At 57.5% G+C, this 16,315-nt stretch overlaps 4 protein-coding genes across 6 annotated transcripts in view; all 4 read right to left on the bottom strand.

Moving 5' to 3' along the window:
* MVP (major vault protein) overlaps positions 1–4,208 on the bottom strand; it is a 19,133-nt gene extending 14,925 nt beyond the window's left edge. The window contains exon 1 of one of the 2 annotated variants that reach the window (XM_012731874.1): positions 4,110–4,208. The gene's annotated coding sequence lies outside the window, so the exon portion shown is untranslated. Of the gene's footprint in view, positions 1–4,004 lie in introns of both variants that reach the window. The other variant, XM_004691993.2, reaches the window with a different exon arrangement.
* Positions 4,209–4,418: 210 nt separating this feature from the next.
* PAGR1 (PAXIP1 associated glutamate-rich protein 1) lies at positions 4,419–6,986 on the bottom strand. Its single transcript, XM_004691992.2, has 3 exons — positions 6,486–6,986; positions 6,224–6,306; positions 4,419–4,970 (listed from the first exon to the last, which is right to left on the bottom strand). Exons 1-3 carry the CDS (start codon positions 6,965–6,967, stop codon positions 4,768–4,770), a joined length of 768 nt encoding a protein of 255 aa, XP_004692049.1. The 5' UTR covers positions 6,968–6,986; the 3' UTR covers positions 4,419–4,767.
* A 402-nt stretch (positions 6,987–7,388) lies between these two features.
* On the bottom strand, positions 7,389–11,282 carry PRRT2 (proline-rich transmembrane protein 2). Of its 2 annotated transcripts, none has more exons than XM_004691991.2 (4): positions 11,158–11,282; positions 9,549–10,504; positions 9,023–9,155; positions 7,389–7,441 (listed from the first exon to the last, which is right to left on the bottom strand). In XM_004691991.2, exons 2-4 carry the CDS (start codon positions 10,437–10,439, stop codon positions 7,389–7,391), a joined length of 1,077 nt encoding a protein of 358 aa, XP_004692048.2. In that variant the 5' UTR covers positions 10,440–10,504; positions 11,158–11,282. The 2 variants fall into 2 exon arrangements, with proteins under 2 accessions (XP_004692048.2, XP_012587330.1); XM_012731876.1 differs by lacking the exon at positions 7,389–7,441 and adding an exon at positions 8,766–8,857.
* A 1,104-nt stretch (positions 11,283–12,386) lies between these two features.
* Positions 12,387–16,314, bottom strand: MAZ (MYC-associated zinc finger protein (purine-binding transcription factor); the record flags this gene model as incomplete). Its single annotated transcript, XM_004691989.2, has 5 exons — positions 12,387–13,496; positions 13,802–14,026; positions 14,789–14,960; positions 15,235–15,298; positions 15,692–16,314. Coding segments are annotated over 4 exons (1,062 nt in total), but the record flags the coding sequence as incomplete, so codon positions are not given.
* Between the last annotated feature and the right edge of the window lies 1 nt (position 16,315).

The raw sequence follows: 16,315 nt of genomic DNA, 5'->3' as shown, positions 1-16,315 counted from the left end.
CAGCTCCCACTTCTTAGTGTTTCCCTGGTTGCCTTTCCTCGTGAAAGAGGTTCGGTGTCGACCTGTTTTCCTGGTGCATTTTTGTACATCACAGGAATGTTATTCTGCTCCTGGTTTATCTTGTAACTTTGTATGGGGGTTTGACCTCCATACTTTTCTGCTGTGCGTGTGTGTGGGGGGGTCATGGTGGTGGGGTTTCTTTGAATTTTCTAAGGCCAGAGTGCCCTCTTCTGCTGTGTTTCCATAGTGTTCAAAAACATAAGAGCTGGCTTTCTGCGTCCTGGCTGTTCCCCTGCCATGCTCATCGGGCCATCTCCTTCCTTTCTACTGCCCCATCTTGCTCACCGTCTCCCAATTTGTTCCCTGATGTGAGTCCTTCCAAGGGACCACTGGGATTCTGGGATCTAGCTCTACCCTTACTAGATGGGTAAACACAGACAAGCCCCTCGCCTCCCTTGCCCGTTTCCTGCCTGTAACCGGGACTGGTACACAGAAGCAGGTGCATCCCTGCACACCGTCTATCAGAGCTCTGGCTCAGTTAATCAAGCACTGGGCACAGAGCCTGCTCCAGCGACTCTGGGTGTGACTGCCGGAGTAGCCCGAGGCTCAGCTTCCCTACCCGTTAGGGGCGTGATCTAGCACCCTCTGAAGCGCCCTGTAGCGCTTGGCATCTTCACCTTGGCCCTCACTCATTTACTGATCAGGAAAGCATGACCGCGGCTGTGGGGTTAGAACAGCAAAGGAGCACCTGACAGCCAAGTGAGGCCTTTTTTCCAGATGCTTCTTTGCCAGATTCTCTGCAGGGGGAGAGCCTGGCCAGGAAGGCAGATGGGGATGGAGGAAGGGCCACAAGTACAGGCGGAGGTATGCACAGGGCCCCACAGGGCCCCGCAGGAAGGCTGAATTGTAGAAGGCCAAGCAAGACTGGAAGCAGGCTCTGGAGCAGGTTTCTTGGACAACTCCCTACCCCCTACAGCCAAGGCCTCTCCACCATCTGTCACCCCAGCTGGGTCCAGTCAAGGGAACTGAGAGCCTCACCCAGCTCAGTGACTCAGCTGAGTCATCCTTAGAGCCGATGGGGCTGGTGTGGCTCCAAGGCCAGGCCCAGGACAATTCCCTCCTCAACACCAGGCTCATGTTACCTCCTGCCTGCCCACCTACCATGCCCTCAAACTGCCTTCCACCTTGACACCTGCCAAGCTCACCCAAGAACAGGCTTTACATGTCTTACCACCCACGTCCAGGCTTTCTCAGTGGCCCCCGGAAGTGTTTGATTATAACAAGTCTCAGATTTATTTTGGTGGTTTCCCGATGATGGGTACAACTGGAAGCATTCTGCTTCCACTCTGTCAGGGCCCCCATTGATGGAAGGATTGTGGCGACCTTTGAAAGAGCTTGCCCAGGCTTGGGTTTAACCTCAATACCTTTAATCCACCCAGACCATCCTTCAGCGCCTGATCCTAGATCTGCTAAGTCTTTGCCGGGTCACACCTCCCTAAGTCTCATGAGGTCCCTGTAAGAACCAGTCAACTTTCACCCAAAGGCTGAGATCAGCAGTTGCCCTGACCAACTTGCGCAAAGAAGGGAGGGGTGGAGGGGTCATGGGTGGGGGAACAAAGATAGTAGAGTACATCCTCTCGTTAAAGATGGTTGTGAGCTGTGTCTTGGCTCAAATGAAATTACAGCTCGTTTATTATGCTACAGGGTAATAACTGAGTCACAAGTCACACCTATCAATGATCTCGGGGTTAACGGTGACTGATAGTGAATCTTAAATGGCAGATGCTGAAATGACACTGCACTGCTCGCGGTACCCGGGTGCCGGTGGTAACTCACCCAGGCCCTCGCTGAGTGCGGTGTGGGCATTTTGACTAGATCCCCGGTGATTGGTGCATATTACAAGTCTCGGCACTCTGTTCTAGAGGGGCCATCCTCGGCCCTGGCCTTACATTAGAATCACCTGGAGTGCTCTCCGCCCATACTTTGGGGATTGAGCTAATGGTCCGCAGTGGAGGTCCGTGCACTGCTATAGGTAAAAGATCGCTGGCTGATGAATACACAGCCAGGACCGCGCGTCACCATAGTTGGGACCGCAAGTCACTGTGCGTCACTGTAGCCGGGACTGCGCGTCACTGCATCCCAGACTGCACAGTCACCGTAGCCGGGACTGCACGTGACTGTTGGCATGACTTTGGGCCACTTGCTAGCCTCCAGGTCTGAAATGTTTCCTGGATTAAAGGGACTGGAGACAGAGGCTGCCCTAAGACACAGTTCAACCTCTCTATGGTGGCAAGGAGGAAGAGGGCTTGAAGGGCAGGACTCCTCCACCGCTCCCCCAGTCTAGTCCCAGAAGCCCCCTTGCCAACTCAGGTTCCTGGCAGCCCTCAAGTGGAGGCGAGGGGAGTGACCCAGCCTTGCCAACACTGCCTGTCAACCTTAGGTTTAGGAAAACGCACGTATGGGGCTCGAACTCGCAGTCTCCTGTCACTGATTTTAAACATTCCAGTTTTTGGAGAATAACTCAGAAACTGCAGACTGTTTTAACCAGTTCACTTCTGGGTTTAGGGAAATTCTTCCTCCTATATGAAACTAGTGGAAACTGTCACTCAGAAAACATTTCAGTGGCAAAGCTTAAGGAACTTTTTAGGACAATCTTCTCCGAGCTCCAGCCCTGCTCCAGAGCAAGAGTAGCCTGGCCTGGCTGCCTCACAGAGAGTGAAGCAACTTTGCCAGCCCAAGGTGTGCCATCCTGCCTTAGATGCCACCAATATGGCCAGCAGGGTGGAGCGGGTCGCCTGTACTAGAAGTGACCCAGACATAAGGCACCAGGTCAATGTTTTCCAAAGTCACAGGACTCAACTGGGAGTGCTGGTCCTATTCCTGCAGATTCCAAGACCCATCAGACTCCACACCCAGGTTTCCAGGAGAGACATCTTGAAACAGGTTGAAAAGACCAGTATTCACAAATAACAGGTTCGACTTAGAACTTCATCAACATGCCAGTGACTTTAACCCACTTAGAACCTCACAAGCTAGAAGGAACCTGCTCAGGATGGTCTCAAGGTCAAGGACAGAATCCCATCCCAGGGCTTGGGAGTGCAGAGCCCCCAAAGCAGGGGGCAGATGTGAAGAGCCAAATAAATCTAGAGCAAGTACTTTTTTGGGTGGGGCTGAGTATTCCTTAGGAGATAGTGCCAATGGCTGGTTCAAAGGTGAGCATTTTCTGTAGCCTGGGAAGGTGGGACCCAACAAGGAGGTCTAAATATTCAGAGTAACCTTGAGCCCTCACACTAAGCTGGGTGACCCCACCTACTCACATGCCCTGCCCAGAAAGTTCTACCCAGGACAGGCTGGGCGCTGTGTACCCAGGGTGGAAACAGGTAGGAATTTCAGAGTCCCTTGCCACCTCTCATGATAGCCAGTTTTCCCCGTAGCCCATGGGTACACCCAGAGGAGAGCAGAGACACAGGGAATATCTCCTCAGACACTGACATCCCCCCTCCGCCCATTGCTTCACCCTTTGGCACTGGCCAATCAGAATAATCTTCCTGGATTTCACTTCCCCCTTTCAGAAGAAAAAAAAAGTTTTGCTCACCAAACTAGTTTTCTGGAAACCAAGACTACCCTCAGATGTCTCCTCTAACACCCAGTGCTGAATAGGACAGGAGAAAAACCTCAATGTTTGGCAGAGTGGATGGGTCTCAGGGAGGACAAATCACATTCTAGCTCAAAGGGACAGGCCACACCCAAGCAGGGGAGCGGTCAAGGGAACTGAGTGCAGAAGGATCCTTAGATTCCTGTAGGAATCCTTACTTCTCCTGCAGGAGCTTTACGTCAGAGAGGCCTGAGATTTGCAGGGAGGTATTAGCAGGACCATAAATTGATTTGTTTGTTTTGAAACCCAGGTTAAAAAAACAAAACCTCCAAAAAAGAAAGCAAAACCTCCCAAGGTCCAGTCTCTACCCCATCCATCTTCTGCCCGTTCTGCTTCAGAGTGCTCTTACCCGGCCCAGTAGAAGCAAGGCCCTGGAAAGCAAAGGGGCTAGCGCCTGGAGGGCTTGAGGTCACACCACCGGTTTTGGGGTTGGGAGCCAGTACGGAGTACTCACATCCAAAAGCGCTTCTGGGTCTGGCTTCCACAGACTACTCAGGCCCGCAACTCCCACACTCAACTCCCACACCCGGCCCAAGGGCCCAAGGGATCACTTCCGGGCAGGCAGGGCAGGCTGGGCAGGCTGAGGGGTGGGGCTTGGGCACTTAAAGGGCCCCTGCAGCTGGTGTTCATTTCCTGTTCTGGGCACTTTGACTGCAGCTCCAGGTACTGCAGGTACCGCCCCTCACCCAGCTCTCAGAGGAATTCTTCCAGCCCCACAGCCGCTGGGGCATCGCAGGAACTCGGTAGGCTGAGTAAGTCAGGCTGAGACCAAGGCCCGGGTGCTGCGGGAGTTTACCTCTGCCCACCTGGCTTTAATTTCTCAATCCAATGAACACAATTCTGCCTCTTCACAACTGTTTCTGCTTAGCTGAGTCCCTCCTCTAAGAGAATGCTAATTTTGGATTATTTATTTTAGAGTCAGAAAATTCAGCCCACGTCTCCAAACAGATGGTTAACAGAAAACATGAACACACACTGTCCCTTTTCTTACAAGAAGCAGTGGTGAGAGTTGGGGATTTCTCTCCTCTTTATAAGTTTTCCAGCACCTTGGGTTGGGGCAGGAGGCCCAGGCCCCAGCAGGTACACACTCTGCATCCTAAAGGCAGCAGCAATCAGTAATTTCGCTGCCGGGGGAAGAGACTACTACTCCCAGAGGACCGGAGTGGGGGGCTGGTAGGGCTAGGGTCTTCTGAATCTAGGCTGAAGAGGTCCCTGCCAGTCCGAAGGATTTGTTCCTCCAGCTTCTTGTGTCTCTTCATGTCTGAGAGCACCTTGTCCAAGCGGGCCTCCCGTTTCTGGCTCCGGGCTGAGCTTCCTGGAGAAAGAGGAGTTGAGAAATGTGGAAGGGAGAGAGACAGTGTGCACCAGACCTGTCTGAAGAGTACCAGTCAGCTGGGGAGTTTATTAAACAAGCAATGTCAGGCCCTCCCTGGTGGCGCAGCGGGTTAAAGCACAGCACTAAGCTTGAGCCACTTCCACATGAGTTCAATCCCCGCCTGTCCCAGAGGAGATCCACATGGGCGGCAGACCCCTCCTGACCCGCCCACTGCTCCCCTCAGCAGTGGACTTCGTCGATCTGCCTGTTCTGCTCCCTGCTCTGTCTCTGGTGAGTCCTCCACCCTCTGCATCTCTGGTCTGTACCCGAGTTCTGTATGAATAAATAAATAAATCTTTAAAAAAACAAAAAACAAGCAATTCCCAGGTCTCTGTGATGGAGGCTGAGGTTTAGCTTGGGCCTTCAGTTGGGGTGGGCAGTGAAGATCTGGATCCTAGAGTGTGAAAAGCAAGGACGGCAGGACAAGAACAAAGTCTACTCCACGTGTAGGAAGTTGGGGAAGAAGTGAAAAAGAGGCCAAACAAATGACTTACAGGTGACGGTAAGGAGTTCGGATCTCTTATTTTAGATTGGAAAGCCTCTGGCAACAGTTTTGTGGGAAGGGGTTTGGACTGTCTGTCAGCAGGCTTTCTCCTGCCCCTCTTCCCCACTGCCACAATGCAACCCTTCAGGAATTTTTTTAAAAAGTAACAAAATTTAAACTTTAACTGGATCTAACTGCTGAGGCTGGGGGCAGGAAAGAGCCAGGAGATACTACAACTCTCCAGGCCCAAGGTGGTGACTAGGATGCTGCTGCAGTGCTGAAGGTGGGGAGCAGCAGATGAACTTGGAATGTGGAAGGAGAGCTAAGATGACATGCTGCTCACTTGAACATTGTGGTAAGAGAAAGGGAAATCGGGAATGAATTCTCAAGAGTGAATTCTAGAAAAGCATATGGGGGGTGGAGAGCTCGGTCTAATTAGATGTACACCATCTAGCATTAATCTTGAAAATGTGAGTGACTAGGAAGATCTGGACATCTGGGGAGATGGAGCTGAACAATGGGCAGCATGACAGAATTATGTGTGAGTGTTAGAAGATGCCTATCAAGCTACCTGGAGGATGACACCACTGGGTGAATGCTGTGTAGCAACCAAGGCACGGAATACAGGCTCTGAGGGGAGTCACTTCTTGAGTCAGTGGGAGCAGTGGCCCTTCACTCCCCCCCTGCCACTCTTCCCTCTCCTCGGTACCTGGGGTGCGCCGCCGGTCAATCAGAGAGTCCTTTGGTGTCATTGGCTCATCATCAAAGTCAAATTCTGTGGGCATGTGCGGCCTGGGACAGTGGACAGAGAGGTAAGGGTGAGGGTAATCCCGGCAACACCCGCACAGGTGTTTCTCCCGGCCTGCCTTCCCTCCCTCCCTCCACTTTCGCAAAGAGCTCCACCTCCTCTCCCTACTTCCCCCAGGCATCAGGGAAGCAGCCACAGGGCCAAGAGAAAGCTGTTCCCTCACTTTTCCTCTTCCTCTTCTTTGGCCTCCGGCTCCTCATCTGATCTCTCCTCTTCACTCTGGGCCTCAGGCGTGGGTGGCCGGCGGGGCAGGATCTCAGCTTGAAGTTCCAGGGTCCCGTGGGCAGCCAGTAGTTCATAAAGCCGCTGGATTTCGGACGGAGGGGGCATCCAGGACTGGCCGTCTGCAGGCAGTTCCACCTCCTCGTCGCTGCAGGGTACGCACCAGTCCTCGGCTTCTCTGGTGGCATGCTCCTCCCCCTCGGCGCCGGGGGCTTCTGCCTGCACCTCCTCAGCCCGGGGCCCCTCAGGCTCGGCCTCCTCCTGGGCTCCTTCGCCCTCTTCCTCGGTTTTATCGGCCACAGCAGAGGGGCCTCCGGTATCCTCCACGGCCAAGGCTTGGAGGCCGGAGGTCACTTCCCCTTCTTCAGACAGAGGCACCGCTGTGGGGGCCGCAATGTCTCCATGACCCCGGACAAGGGACATAGGCCAACTAGCGAAGGGGCCCTGCGACGACGGGTGATGCTGAGTCTACGGAGCCGCGGCCTCCACCCCACCCTCCCCAAGGGACTGGGCTCCCCAGGGGTTTAGGGAATGTCTCTCCAAGCAATCCGGCTCCAACAGCGGTCCCTGCGACCACCCCGCCGGTTCCCAGGAGGGGGCGCTCAGTCCCCTCCAAGGACCCGGCCCCAGGGGTCGCGATTCGGTCCTCCGATGTTCCCTCCTAGAGACCTGCAGAAACCACTTTCCGGACAGGAGAGGGGCGGGCCCGCTCTTCTCCCCTTCACACCGCCCCTCTCCACACCTGGACCCGGCGCCCTCTCCCCACACGTCGCGCTGCTGACACCTCCGCCGCCGCCGCCGTACGCACCTGGAAGCTAAGACCCGCCTCCCGGGCTGCGCAGGGTCACAGTACGCAGGCGCAAAGAGAAGGCGCGGGAGGCTCCACTCTAGTCAAAGCTACTTGGAAGAGGAAAGCAAGGGAAGGCTTGCACATGCGCAGGTAGGCGCTCGGGCATTATGCTTCGACCCACAGTAAAGATGGCCACCAGGCTGACGCATGCGCACCCCACCCTATGGGTTCTGCCGGGAAGTAGGCAGTACCGCGGCCCCGCGGCGCACCGCGCACGGACCAAGTGAGGCTGAAGGCGAGTCTCATGCAGTCTGCGTTTATTGGTGTTTCAGACTCATGCAGCATCCGGCATACAAAAAAGGGAGAATCAGTTCTGATGTATCTTTTTAAAAAGAGTTTTAGTTTTCCCCACACACACACACTTTTTTTTTTTTAGAAAACAAAAAATCCGCCAACTTCCTAACAGTGCCTTAACTCTGTCCCTGCCCCCCTCCCCCCAGTGGGCTGTCCCGTGCAACAAACCTCCCTCGTCATCTTCAAAGAAAATAATTATAGCGCTCCCGCCCATCCCTTGCTCCCTGCAGCAGGGCGTCTTGGTCCTATTTTGGGGGTTCTTTCCTTACAAAGCACGTGAAAGACCCCAGCCCCGACGCCTTTTAAGAAACTGACCCACTAGGTTCAAAAGCCCAGGTGAGGCAGGTAAACTCAGGCTGCTCTGGAGGGTCAATTGCTGCACCCTTCCTGTTGCCAGGTGCCCTTTGGGGAACTAAGTGCTAGTCACACTAGCACCAGTCCCCAGATGAGACCAGGCTTGCCAGCTCGGCGACCCTGGCTAGGTAGGGTGGTCCCAGCAGAGAACAGTCGGAGGCCCAGGCTAGGGAGCCCTCCCCTACACCGCTTCCCTCCCCCAGCCAGATCTAAGAGCTGGAGTGTTTGTAGAATAAACGGTGGCAGGAGGGTGGAGGAGAGGATCCTGAAGGGAAGAAAGGATGCTGAGGGGAGATGAGGAGGAAGGAAGAGGAAGGGGGTGGAGGTTGTGGAGGGGGTAGGGGAGATGTTAAAGGAGGGCAGGAAAAAGAGGAAATGGGGGAAGATGCCAGACAATGAAAGTTGGGTGGGGAGAACAGGGTTGAGGTGCAGAGAATTCCGGTGGCTGGACGAAGTGCAGGAAGGCTGGGGGAGATGCAGGGAGGCTGAGAGCAAAGAGTTCGGGAGATGTTCATGGAGGTTTCCAGAAGTGCAGAGGTGGGGAGGCCAAGAGGCTGGAAGGGAGGCAGGCAGAAGTGCAGGGAGGTTGGAAACAGTGCAGTGCAGGGAGAAGGGAGGCCTACAGTTGGCAGAGGAGCCTGGCAGGATGCAGGAGCAGGAAAGAAGCTGTAAACAAGGCCGCTCAGGCTCCCTTGGTCCCTATGGGTGCGGGCCTGGGCCATCGATTGGGCTCCCCCCAGGGGAGGATGGGCCCAAGGCAGCTCCCAACAGGAAGAAAAATCTTGGAATGCAGGGCAGAGCCCCTCACTTATACACTGTGGGAGAGGAGAGGGAGGGAGAGACAGTGGGAGGGAGGGGGAGACAAGGAGAGACAAAGGAAAAGTAGGGAGAACAGACAGGAGAGAGCAGGGGCAGGGGTTAGTAAAGCTGCCCTTGCCAACCCTTCCATGCCTCCCGGCCTGTCCCAGACCCCCACTCACCGCCTAAGTTGATGACGCAGGAGGCGATGATGATGAGGACCCCCCCTACCAGCGCCACGATGCTTAAGAGCTTGGCCACACGGCCCAGACGCTGGGCCCCATCCACGTCCCCCTGCTGCAGGCTGTTCCGGGACTGGGGTTAGGGTGAGGGGCGGGGGGGCACCATGGCCCAGGTCAGAAGGCAGCTCAGCAGGGATCGAGTGAAAGAGTTGTCCAGAGAAGATAGGCCGGCCAGTGGACAGTGGTTGAGGAAGGAAGGGGGGTTGGAGGGATAGGGGGAGGAGGGCACAGGTCAGCAAGGAGGTGTGAAACTTGTTTCCAATCCCTCCCACCTTAAGGGTAGGGCAATGGTGGCTCAGAGGGTGGAGTCCTGGGGAGAGGCAAGCAAAGACCTGGCAACTGGGAAGTGAGATCCATGCAGAAAGGGGAGGAAGGTGAGGCTAATCTTGGGGTTCTGTCCCAGCACTAGCAGGAAGCTGGGAGCCCCGGTGGGCTGGACCAGGGTCCCGGGTCCCGTGGGGCTCACCATGACGGCATAAGCGAAGGCCACGATGTTGACAGGCCACATGGGGCAGAAGCAGGACAGGATAGCGAGGATGATGTAGTCCCGAGGTTTCTGGGTGCCTTCACCCCCCTCCACCCCAGACCCTACCAGCTGAGAGCTGGGGTGGCGGCTCAGGCTACCTCGGGGAGATCCTGGATGCCCACCGTGCACCCTTCCTAGTCGGTCCTCCTCAACCAGCTGCTGCAGCACTCGGGGAGGGGCCCCGTTGGCTGGGGGGGTTTTAGTTGAGGGTGGCGAGTGAGGCAGAGGGGCTGGGCCCTCTTCTCCATCACCGGCCTGTAGGGGAACCACAGCCCCATTCTCCTGTTTTTCCCCCACATTCTCAGTCAGGATCTCTGGGGTGGGGGCTTCCTGGGTAGGGGGCTCTGGCTGAAGGACTGGTTTAGGGGTGGACTGGAAACTTGGCTGGGGGTCTGTCTGAGGGTCTGATTGGGGGTCCAGCTGGTTAGTGGGCGCTGAGGCTGGCTCAAGTGGGGCTGCAGACTCCAGGTCTGCAGTGGCCTCTTTGCTCACTTCTGGTTTGGAGGCTGGCACTTGGCATGCTTCTTTGGGGCTGGAGTTGGCCTTTGAGTTCCCTTCTGGGCTTGAGCTGAGGTCTCTGGCCTGGGTGATTTCTGGGGCCCCAGTTGGGGTCTCTGTGGTTTCTGGAGTAGATCCAGCATTGGGCTCTGAGTCCACAGGAGCCCCAATGGTGTCTGGACCTGGCTGCAGGGCCTCTGGTTCATTTGGGGCCCCAGCTGGGACCTCGGGAGGGCCAGTTCCAGCTGCAGAATGGCCAGGCCCTTGTCCCTGGGTCTGGGGGCCCTCCTCTATCCCCTTCATCTCAGAGACCTCAGAGCTGCTGGCTGCCATCTTGAGATGGGAGAGGGGAGAGGGCCTCTGTGGGGAGGATGGAGCAGCAGAGACAGCAGCAAATCCTGAAAGAGGAGACAAGCTTGGCGTGAGGAAGTAAGAGGTGGCTCCCAGCACTGCAGCCCAAGAAGGCTAATGCTGCTGTCCAGCCTGGGGCTGCCTCTGGAGAGAGGAAGAAAAGTTGGGATTTCCTTTGCCTTGGGGTGGGACTGCTTTGCAAAAAGTCTTCTGCTTGGACAGCACTGGGAAGATTAACCCTTTGGTAAACAGGACCCTCCCATGGTCTCTTCCTGAGTCCACCCAACAAAATCCAGACTCAGATCCTGGCAGATGTCCCAGCACCCCAAAATCAACAAGCTGTGCAGACATTGGTACACTCCAGCAGGCAGACAGGGTAAGGGACCTGCTCCTCACGTCCCTCTTTCTTCATCCTCCCCTTCTCCCTGGGTACCCAGTCGGTGCAGGTTTTCTTGCTGCATTTGGGGGCCAGACGCCCCCGCCCCTTCTTGGAGAATGTGGGTATCTCCTCAGTACCCATTCTCAGCCCCTCTCCCCGGGATTCCCTGGCCCCTGGGGGACCGGCGCCTCCTCCTCTCACTGGCGCGGCGCGCCCAGCTCCACCAGCCAGTCCACCAGGCGCCCGCATTCCCATGCAGCCCTCCCGGCAGCCGTCTGTCAGCCCGTTCCTACCCGCAGCCTCAGTTATTCCGCGTCTCACCTCGAAGCCGGTCTCCAGAATGCCCCCGTTGCTGCTGCTGCTGCCACCACCGCCGCCGCCGTTGCAGCAGCAGCCGCAGCCCGGGAGGGAGCGAGTCAGTGAGCGAGGGAGGGAGGCGGCGGGTCTCCCCTCCCCTCTGCTCGTCCCCTCCTCTCCCTCCTCTCAGGTCCCCTCCCCTACGCTCACAGGCCTCCGAGCGCCGCCCCCGCCCCTCGCACGCCTCCCGCCCCTCCCGGCCGGCCCTAGGGAGGCACGCGTGCCAGGCCCGCTGTTACCTGGGCAACTGGCTGGGGGACCACTCGTGCCCCCTCCCTACCCTTTCCCACGCGCGCCTCCCGGGTCGCCCCCTTCCCAAGTCCCGGGCCCCTCCCGCCAACGGTCACCGGGGGTCCTGGCAGAGCCAAGAGTTTAGGGGAAACGGAGAGGGGTCTGCGAGGCTGCTGGCAGGACCAGCGAGACAGGCAGGAACGCTGGAGGCACCCCTACGAGCAGATAGAGGGGAAGGGAAATGGGGAAAAACTTGGGGACCTGCAGACGTAGAGTAGGGTGGGGTTTCAAGGGAAGGGAATGTGCAGAACAAGAGGTCCCTCTACAACCCCCTCTCCCCCAAATCCTCCAAGAAAGCAGCAGTAGAAATAGGTATTGGAAGACTCAAGGGCCGCTGGAAGGGCCAGAGCAAGGACTGGGAGAGGAATTCCACGGGGCTGAGGAGAGGTTGCAGGGGCAGCATGGAACAGCAGGAAGGGGCTGGGCCTGAGGAGCGCCAGCTAAGCCCCAGCAAGCTGGATGATGCCCAGAATGAAGGCAAGTAGGGGAAAGTGCAGCCTCAACCTCATTGCTTCGGTTCTCAGGCTCAGAACCCCCAGCCTTTCTGCAGCTACCTCATCCACCATCACCTCTTGGGGTCCTGAGGGCCTGCAGGTACTTGGAGGGGTCTGAGCAGTGGGGATTAGGTACGGGTTGCCTCTTCAAGCCTCCAGTGGCTATTCTGGGCCTGTCCAGATTGGGTATCCCCCAGGGACCTGGGAGTCCAGGAACTTGCTCTCTACAGTTCAGTGCCTTGGCCCCACCCCAACCCAAGCTGCCTCACCGAAGCTGCCTCTGGGGAGGGAGGAGCCTGAGTCCCAGAGTCACACAGAGAAGGGCTGGTACTGATGCCAGGCCCAAGAAGAAACCTCTTTGCGTGTGGAAACGGGGGTTTGGTGACAGCAATTCAATCTGGAGCCAGACAGGTTTTTATTTAAAATTTATTGTAATGGGGTCCGCGCAAGAGGAGGGGGGTGAAGGTTGGGGAACATGCAGGGGACACAGGAACACGATGACATGGCCAGGGCCACAGCTTCTGTCGTGGGGAAGAGGGATGAAAAGAAAAGGCCAGGGCTGGAGCTGGGGTGGAAGAGGGAAAGGGGGAGACACTGCGGCTGCATTCCCCCTACCCCCAGGAAGCACCTCTGTCCCTGGATCCCCCCATTTACCCTGGCCCCATTAAGATTCCATCTCTTGTCCTGCCTCTGGCCTTAATGGCTCCTTCTTTTGCTCCCCTTGTCTTTTTCCCCTGACAGTCTCAAGTAGGAGGATGTTTGGGGCCTGAGCCCAAACCACCTCATCTTATGAAGGTACCTTTACCTTCCCTGCTTTTGCCCCTTCTCGAGTCTTGTGTTCTCCCCTCTCTGGGACAGAATCTTTGATTTCCCCTCCTTCCTCTCCTCCCTCCCCCTGAAAAAAATAAAAATAAAAATAAAAAAAAGCACCAACTCCCCAGGGAGGGGCAGCAGACAGTAGGAGGGAACTGGAAGGAGAGCAAGAAGGACCATCGAGGGAAAAGGCTCACAATCCCCAGAAGGGCAGGGCAGAGGAGTCCAGAGAGGAGAGGGGGTGAGGGCAGTGGCCGCTCCTGTCCTCTGCTACCCCTGCCCACTGTCCAGGGGGCTCAACACAACCAAGGGGACAGGTGTATGTGGGATCAGGTCTGATAGGAAGAAGAGAGGAGCAGGAGAAACAAAATTTTAAAATCTAGTGAATTCCCCTAAGAAAACATTTCTTCCTCCTTTCCTTCTGGAGGCTCCTTGGTTGGTGGGAGAAGTAGTGAGGAGTTGGTGGGAACAGAGACGGGAAGAGGAGATGTAACCAAGGGTTTTCCTCCATTCTCCCCTCTGCCCTCCACCAACGTGGAGCTCACCAGGGCTGGGAGGGAAGTGGCTGAGAGCTCACGGGCACCCCCTCAGCCCCAGAGAGGGAGCCCACAGCTGTGGGAGGGGCTGCCACTGCTGCCGCCGCCGCTGCTGCTGCTGCTGCCGCTGCCGCCGCTGCTGCTGCCATGGGACACACCTCACCAGTACCTGCACAGTGAGAGACCAGATCACAACAAGCTCTAAGTGGCAAGAGCCTTCCCCCCGCTCCAAACTCTTCCCCAGACTCCCTCCCCTGGGACACAGCCGTTGCTCACTTCCTATTTGGTCCCCAGAGGCTTTGGCCTTCATCCTTACCCAGTTCTCCTATAGGGCCCTCCCTGTCCCCAAAAGTCTCCCTAACTTTAGTGACAGATGGACATCCCTGGCCTGCCTGTGATCCCCTATTGGGCCCTTTGAGCCCCCTCATCCCCCACACCCCATTCCACCCCCCCCAGCCATGCCCCACGCCTTGCCTGGTGGGTGCGGGGGTCCCCCTCAGCAGGTGGGCTGTGGCTGGGGGGCGTCTCCTGGGATAGGGGGGGCGGCCCCCCCCAGATGGGTCTGCATGTGGCCGGCCAGCTGGGCAGGGGTCTTGCAGTGCACGCTGCACAGCTTGCACAGGATGCGGTCAGCCCGCGGGGCCTGGAGCCCATGGTCCTTCACCGCGTGGATGCGCAGGTATGCTGCCGTGGTGAAGCCTATGGGGGGGTGGATTGGGGGGGTAGGGGGGTCAGCCAGATGGAGACCCCAGAGACGGGGCTGTTCTCCTAGGCTGGGGACGCCCTCCTCAGATGGCCCTGACCTCCTCCCACCATATCCTTGGTAGCCTGGGGCCAACTACTCCATTGGGGCTTGTGGGGCAAAGCCTCCTCCCCTCTCTGACCTCAGGGCCTGGTTGAGCGGTGTGGGCTTCAGTGTACCTCAGAGACCATCCTCCATGGCAGGGGGCTCTCACCCATGGGACACGACACTGATACCTAGGGTGACCCTCAGCAGAGACGGCTGTGTCCCCTCCCTCCAGTGCCCCACAGTCTCAGCCCAGTTACTCAGCCAAGAAGGAGTGTTTAAAAGCAGCTCTCTGGTACCTGGGGCAGCGTGTATGCCTGGTAACCCCTGGCCCACGTACTCCACTTGCCCCAGGAGCCAAAGATGAGAAATTGTGGCTGCAGAGCTGAAACCTGGCCGTTCGACCCTGGGGAACTGGCTCTTTTGACCATTCCTCCCCCAAAGCCCTTATGCCCCGCTCGTTCTCCTCACACACCCAGAAGTTAAATCTTCTCCAGTCATGACCACTTTCTTAGAAGTTAGCGATGCTGCCACCCCTGTGCTGCTCCATTTGCTTCCCAAAGGCCTCCAGATGCCACCAGTTCTTGGCTACACCTTTAACCCACATCTGGAAGGGTCACTAGCTTGGCCCCCACCCTTTATCCCTGGACCTCCCGGCATCCCTGGGCGTGTACCTTTGTTGCAGAGCTCACAGACATGGTGAGGGCCCTGGCTGTGCACCTTCATGTGGTCCGAGATATAAGCTGAGCTCAGCATCTTGCCACACACATGACATGGCACTTTCTCCTCGTGTCGTACTGTGTGCGCCCGCAGTCGGTCCTTCGTAGCAAAAGCTGCCTCACATTTCTGGGGAGGGGGGAGGGGCGTGGGGGGTGTCAGGAGAGTTAAAGCTTTGGGGAGTGGGGAGAGGGGGGCAAGAGGTTAAAGGAATCAGAGCCTTGGGGATCTTTGATCTGTAGGAAATGGGAGTGAGATGATGAGGCCTTGAAGAAGGGATGAGAAAATGGAGTGAAAAAGCAAAAAGAAGAAAGAGAAAAAGGGGGTCTGAGAGGCTGAACTCAGACAGCTACAATGAGGATCAAAATATGAAAACCCGGACAGGAGGAGGCGAGCTTCCTACCTCACATTTGAAGGGCCGTTCTGTTGAGTGCACTTGTCTGACGTGACTGTTGAGGTGATCCGGCCTGGGGATGGGTTGGGGTTGGGGTTAGGGCTCTGCACTGTGGAGGTGCCCCCAGATTTGCCTGTGCCTAAGGTCACAAAGGCCCTCGCCAAAGGGCCCTCCTGGTCTTTTCTCCCAAGCCAGGGACTTAAGAATCCCAGCAAGGCAGGAAATCCCTCCCCGCAAGCCCAGCAGGCTCCAAGTCCTCCCTTCCCAGCCCCAGGACCCACCTCCTTTGCTAAGTACCACCCCCTGCTCCCTAGAAACCCGGAGAGGCTCTCCTCCCTCCTCCCTGGGAGTGGCTCCCGTTCCCCATCCTCAGCAGCCACCTCCCTCCCCTCCAGCCTGGCCAGGCCACCTCCGGAGCCGTCCCTCCCTCCACCCGCCTAGTGGGCGGCCGAGGCCCCGTGCACACCGGGAGAAGCTCTTGCCACAGTGGGAGCAGTTGTAGGGCTTGTGCACAGCGCCGTCATGTGAGCGCACGTGGTAGCTCATGCGGTCCTTGCGCTTGAAGCGCTGCTGGCACACCGGGCACTGGTAGGGCTTCTCGTCCGAGTGCGACAGCTTGTGTCGGTTCAGGTGGTAGACGTCGCGGAAGGCCTTGCCGCACATCTCGCAGGCGTGGTTCTTCCGGATGCGCTTTCCCGAGGCGGTGGTGGTCACCACGCCACCGGCGGCCACTGCGGCCGCCCCGCCACCGGCGCCCGCTTCTCCCCCTCCCCCGCCGGCTCCGCTCAGCTGAGGCACGCTCAGGAGGCTCAGGGGCACCATGGTGGGCATCTTCATAGCACCCGAGGGGACCCGGCCGGCCTTGGCTCCCGTGTGGATGGCCTCGTGCCTCCGGAGGTTGTAGCCGTTCTTGAACTCCTTGGCGCACAGGGCGCAGATGTAGGGCCCCTTGCTCTTTGTCTTCTTCTCCAAGGCAGAGGCGACTGGGGCCACAGCGACCGTCGAGGTTGGGGCTACGACGGCGGTGGCCGCTGCGGCGATGCTGGCGGCAGAGACAGGGGGCGCGGCTTCAGCCGCGGGCGCCGACACC

The sequence above is a fragment of the Condylura cristata genome, unplaced genomic scaffold (assembly GCF_000260355.1).
Source record: "Condylura cristata isolate star-nosed mole 26May11 unplaced genomic scaffold, ConCri1.0 scaffold00032, whole genome shotgun sequence".
Taxonomy (NCBI): Eukaryota; Metazoa; Chordata; class Mammalia; order Eulipotyphla; family Talpidae; genus Condylura; species Condylura cristata.
The sequence above is the reverse complement of the archived record's forward strand: the minus strand, read 5'-3'. Positions and strand labels throughout refer to the sequence as shown.

Bases quoted from the DNA above. Each gene is read 5' to 3' on its own strand.
- PAGR1 (XM_004691992.2), bottom strand. From the start codon at position 6,967: ATGTCCCTTGTCCGGGGTCATGGAGACATTGCGGCCCCCACAGCGGTG. The intron at 6,307-6,485 runs GTGAGGGAACAG...CCACTGTCCCAG, and splicing joins AAAGAAGAGGAAGAGGAAAA to GCCGCACATGCCCACAGAAT. The intron at 4,971-6,223 runs GTACCGAGGAGA...CTCTTTCTCCAG, and splicing joins TGACCGGCGGCGCACCCCAG to GAAGCTCAGCCCGGAGCCAG.
- PRRT2 (XM_004691991.2), bottom strand. From the start codon at position 10,439: ATGGCAGCCAGCAGCTCTGAGGTCTCTGAGATGAAGGGGATAGAGGAG. The intron at 9,156-9,548 runs GTGAGCCCCACG...CCCTAACCCCAG, and splicing joins CCTTCGCTTATGCCGTCATG to TCCCGGAACAGCCTGCAGCA. The intron at 7,442-9,022 runs GTGAGTGGGGGT...TCTTCCAAGTAG, and splicing joins CTGCGTCATCAACTTAGGCG to CTTTGACTAGAGTGGAGCCT.